Source organism: Melanostigma gelatinosum (assembly GCF_949748355.1).
Source record: "Melanostigma gelatinosum genome assembly, chromosome: 3".
NCBI classification, from domain to species: Eukaryota; Metazoa; Chordata; class Actinopteri; order Perciformes; family Zoarcidae; genus Melanostigma; species Melanostigma gelatinosum.
In genome coordinates this window covers 15,922,796-15,928,210 of record NC_136636.1, presented here as the reverse complement: position 1 = coordinate 15,928,210, position 5,415 = coordinate 15,922,796, and the positions used below count along the sequence as shown (strand labels likewise).

The 5,415-nt window shown below is 41.7% G+C and overlaps 1 protein-coding gene across 1 annotated transcript; it reads right to left on the bottom strand.

Moving 5' to 3' along the window:
• Window positions 1–766: 766 nt before the first annotated feature.
• LOC306775650 (uncharacterized protein) lies at window positions 767–4,918 on the bottom strand (the record flags this gene model as incomplete). The annotated part of the gene is made up of 3 exons (XM_079266109.1): window positions 4,540–4,918; window positions 1,529–2,626; window positions 767–849 (listed from the first exon to the last, which is right to left on the bottom strand). The coding sequence occupies exons 1-3, from the start codon at window positions 4,730–4,732 to the stop codon at window positions 767–769; spliced, it is 1,374 nt and encodes a 457-aa protein (XP_079122235.1). The 5' UTR covers window positions 4,733–4,918.
• Between the last annotated feature and the right edge of the window lie 497 nt (window positions 4,919–5,415).

Below are 5,415 nucleotides of genomic sequence, written 5' to 3'. Positions count from 1 at the left end.
AAGAATGTGTAGATTGCTTTATCTCAGGACCTTTTTATGAGTTTGTGTCAGACAAGATGACAATTTTATACCAGTAATGGCAGCAGCAAAGAGTGCAAACTGCCAAGTAAGATAAAGAACTATTGAGTCACTGATGGATTTAATCCTGACGAACAAAGTGTGCTATGTACAACTGTATGAACCAGTGAAATACACAAACCTTCTACTTTTTATTGATGAAATCATTTCAATACAATATACTGTGCACAGATGCAGGTAAAACCATCGTCTTAAACTTACATTACCATCACATCAATCATCAATATAATCACCAAAACTATTTCAAACTGTACAGTTGGCGCTCATTCAGTGAATAACTTTTTGTATTGAAATCAGTGGAGTTGAACCGCGGTTAATCATGTGTAACTTCAGAGGTGACTCGTGCTGAAAGCTTTTATCACAAACGGAAACTTTACTGCAACCAGAACAGCTGAAGGGGATTGTTTCCTGTGTGGGTATTGTCGGAAATTTGAGCGTAGAAGTGTGTTTTAAGAAATTATAATAGAAGTGTTTAATGATTCATAATTAAGAATTCATAATTAGAAGTGTTTTGGAAATACATAATTAGAATAATCATAAAAGTGTTTTTGGATTAGTAGCTAGAAGTGTATCTTAGTCAAATTTGTAGACGTGAAACTTGTGAAGCTTTTGCCAAAAGTTGCAAATTCTTATCTTTTATAGAGAATGTTTGTCATAGAAGGGCCACAACAGACAGTCATTGAATGTATTAAGAGTAAGGCTTAGGGACAGAGATATTTCTAGACAGGCAATTATAGATCACACCCGTGCGAGGGTCCTGCGAGGAGGAGACTGTTGAAGTCAGCCAATAGGAATTGAGATAGAAAAAAGCTGTATGCGGGAGGACTGGAGAGGTTTTCGGTCTCTTTGTCCTCCTAGGATGGGATCAGCTGTGGTTCCCGGCTGGGATGATGGGTAAAACGCCTCTGCGCAGAGAATATATATCTATAGATACTGTTCGTAGTGTACTTCATTGTGGAACTGTTTTAGCTTCAGAAGTATTAAATACTTTTGTTTATAATTGAAACCGACTGACTCTTTGGAAAGGCTGGTCTCCCACAGTTTAAGAGGCTCTCGAACTCCACAGTATCCATGTGTACCTTTAGATCTCTGTTGCGCACAAATATATTACAGCAAACTGATCAGCTGAAAGGTTTTTCTCCTGTGTGGGTTCTCATGTGCATCTGTAAATTTGAACGCTGGTTAAAAGATTTCTTACAGACTGAGCAGCTGAAAGGTTTTTCTCCTGTGTGGGTTATCATGTGCATCTGTAAATTTGAACGCTGGTTAAAAGATTTCTTACAGACTGAGCAGCTGAAAGGTTTTTCTCCTGTGTGGGTTATCATGTGCATCTGTAAATTTGAACGCTGGTTAAAAGATTTCTTACAGACTGAGCAGCTGAAAGGTTTTTCTCCTGTGTGGGTTATCATGTGCATCTGTAAAGTTGAACGCCGGTTAAAAGATTTCTTACAGACTGAGCAGCTGAAAGGTTTTTCTCCTGTGTGGGTTCTCATGTGTCTCTGAAAAGTTGAACGATTGTTAAAAGATTTCTTACAGACTGAGCAGCTGAAAGGCTTTTCTCCTGTGTGGGTTATCATGTGTGACTGTAAAGTTGAACGCTGGTTAAAAGATTTCTTACAGACTGAGCAGCTGAAAGGTTTTTCTCCTGTGTGGGTTCTCATGTGTGTCTGTAAAGTTGAACGCCGGTTAAAAGATTTCTTACAGACTGAGCAGCTGAAAGGTTTTTCTCCTGTGTGGTTTCTCATGTGCAGCTGTAAAGTTGAACGCCGGTTAAAAGATTTCTTACAGACTGAGCAGCTGAAAGGTTTTTCTCCTGTGTGGGTTCTCATGTGCATCTTCAGAGTCTGTCTCTTGCCAAATGTTTTCTCACACTCTGAGCATCTAAAACGTTTCTCACCAGCGCTACATCTTGAATCACTGACACGGACTTCATCAGGTTTCACATAGTTTAAACCTGACTGAGGTTCTCTGGTCTTCTTCCCATCACCACCCTCATCAGTGTCAGAAGACTCTCCAGTCTTCTCATCAGTATCTGGTTCTGGATGTCTATCTGGATCCAAGTTCCTGTCTGGTTCTGGTCCTCCACAGTCCTCTCCATCAGCTTCTGTTCCCATCTGTTCAGTTTGTCTTTGATGAAGCTGTGAGGACTGAGCTTCCTCTTCTTCATCTTCACTCTTCACAGGAGTGAATGAGAACTTGACATCAGCCTCCACCAGACCTTGAAGCTGCTCTCCTTCCTGACTGGTGCAGAGTTCCTCCTGTTCTTCTTTAATGTGTGGGGGCTCTGGGTCCTCCTGTTCTTCTTTAATGTGTGAGGGCTCTGGGTCCTCCTGTTCTTCTTTAATGTGTGAGGGTTCTGGGTCCTCCTGTTCTTCTTTAATGTGTGAGGGTTCTGGGTCCTCCTGTTCTTCTTTAATGTGTGAGGGTTCTGGGTCCTCCTGTTCTTCTTTAATGTGTGGGGGCTCTGGGTCCTCCTGGTCCAGACTGGAGCTCCACTCCTGCTGCTCAGAGGGAACCTCTTCTTGAACCAACAACAGCTGCTGGACGTCTGCAGGAAAACAGTAAACACACACAGAGGGGTTACAAAGACATTTTAGAATTGAGCAAATAGTCTCCTGGACATACACTTCCAGAGTATCACTAGAACCAGATAATACAATAATGTAATCAACTTATGTGACCATGAACATATGAACCATTTTAAGCTGCCAAATCCATGTGGTGTTATCAAAGAACAAACTTGTACTTAAAGTTGAAATATTTCCTGTCATCTAGAAGCTGAGAGAACAAATCAGCATACCTGCAAACTCATAAGAGGTGAAAGAGGTGCCAAGCATCTTCTATTTACAATTAATATGCATTCAATCCAGTTCAATTATTGAAATCATGACGGTTCAGGCTCCTTAATGCTCTCTCTCATTACTTCAGGGCCTTTGGGAGCAACTGCACGTGGGACAGGAAGTACACTTGCTGTGGTCATTACAGTGACCAGTGTCTGGCAGTGTGATGAGAGGGCACGTGAGCCCTTGTTGCTGTACTTCATCTCATTGGAGCAGAGGCTGCAGTTAGCATACCCTGACACTGACAGCAGGAAGCTGTACTGCTCTCTCTTCACTAGGGTTGGGTACCGAAAAACGGTGCCGGTATGGAACCGGTTCCTATAAGTCCGGTACCTACCGGACCGAAACGTAACGCAGATTTCGGTGCCTCATTTCGTTGCCTGAGTCGATTGAAATACTTTTTTTACACTACTCTGATGACTCAGTCCTGGCAGCAGGACTCTGTCCTCCGCTCCTCACTCATAGTATTATTACAACGGGGTACGTAGCGCTGTCGCTCATCAGCACAACAACACAGGCACCCGAAAGCTTCTTCTTCTTCTTCGAGACCAACTGGCAGCTGGCAAACGGCAAATTGGCGCATTACCGCCACCAAATGGTAAAATAAAATAAGTCATGAGTCGCGTCGTATTTTGTCAGAAGGAAAATATGCTCATATTTCTGCAAAATAATTGCTGAAGTTTGAAGCTGCAGTGTGTGTACAGAGTGTGTGTGTTTTATATTTATTTAAGTAAACTGTTAACAGTTAACATATTGTTCATAGTTAAAAAGTTTGAAGCTGTAGTTTGAAGCAAAGTGTTTTATACTTATTTATAGTATACTTTAAACAGTTAATATATTGTTGAATTTGAAGAAAAAAGTATCGAGTCAGGCACAGTTTAGGCACCGGTATAGTTTTAAAAGTATCGTTTTAGCACCGGTATAGGAAAAAACACAAACTATACGCAACCCTACTCTTCACGTCTGTTTAGACCTCCACCGTTATCCAGGCCCAGCTCCACTCACATCTCAGCCCTGCGTCAAGCTGCCACACACACCAAGTTATTAACACCACGAATTCGCCTCATTCAACTTTGAGTTAAACAAAAAAAACTGCAACCAGAACCACCGGTGTTCCGGTTTAAGGTTGATGAGTGACCACGTGGACTGAACCGGAACACGGAGGGTGATTCATGTTTCATAACGTTACGCTTTTTCCTCCTAAATCTTGATAATGATGAGCGTTAACCGTTGACAAAGTTCCGCATGCAGTGGACGTTAACGTAACCCAACAAGTCTGAACGGTAACCGAGGGAAATGAAGACATCTTAACGCTGATTGGCCAAGACTCGACACATCAAATATGTTTTATTGCGACGCTCACGAAATCACATTTTCTCCTTGTCTCACGCCAATCTGAGAAACGCTGGCTGGCCAGTTGACACACACACACACACACACACACCATTTTGATTCAAAACTGCTTATTTCGCCGAAAAGCGACACGTGGTTTGCAGGTATTAAATCAGGAGAAGACAACTACGAACTGCAACAGAGTCTCACTCCAAACTACATTAAAAAGGTATCAGCCGGAGCATGCACAGTGTTTGAGAGAAGAAATAAAGAAATAAAGTGAACCCACGTGCTCGTTGTATCCGGATTTCCGGGTTGAGAACAGCGTCCAGAAGTTCCCGTTGTCGTTTATTCGCCTCTTTTGCACGAGAGATTTCCTCCTCGTACTCTGCTATCGTTCTTTCAAACAGACCAAATATCTCTTCAACCGCCGCAGTTCGTCGCTGGTTGAATAAAGATCTCAACATTTCTACTTTAGACATTTTCACTAAACCACAGAAAGTTTTCCTCCAGACGAACTCCGTTAAAAACACCGTTTACTCTCATTAAACTCTGACTAGCGCTGTGTTGGTCACGTCCGTCCCCGTCCGTCTGTTTCCAGGTAGCATGCTAAGCTAACTTCAATAGCTTTATAGGCTACCAGGAGATCAGTCTTCTTCTTCTTCTTCTTCTTCTTCTTCTTCTTCTTCTTCTTCTTCATCTTCTTCTTCTTTCACTTTAATGGCGGACTACAAACCAATGTTTAAGGCGCCACCTACTGGACCGGAGTTATCATTTAAACACAATAATAATGTTATTTATAAATATAATGAAACAATTAGAAATACACTTCATATTGCAGTCATATTCTGGCTTTTTAACCCGTTCCATTCATATATTAAATAAAGCCCTTTTAAGCTGAACTTGTTTGTCCCCTGTCTCTAAGCCTTTGATGCTCCACTCCCACTCTGTTCTTCAGTCTTTCTCTTTCCACCCTGAACTTCCTCCACTCTATCAGCACATGTTCTACAGTTTCTTTACAGTTGCATATCTCACATTTATCCCACTCTGTCTTTTTCATGATGTGTATGTGTCATTGAGTCCTGTATGTCCGAACCTTAATCTGAAAGTAACATCTTCTTTTCTACTTTTACTTCCATCACTTCTCACTCTGACTGATGTCTGA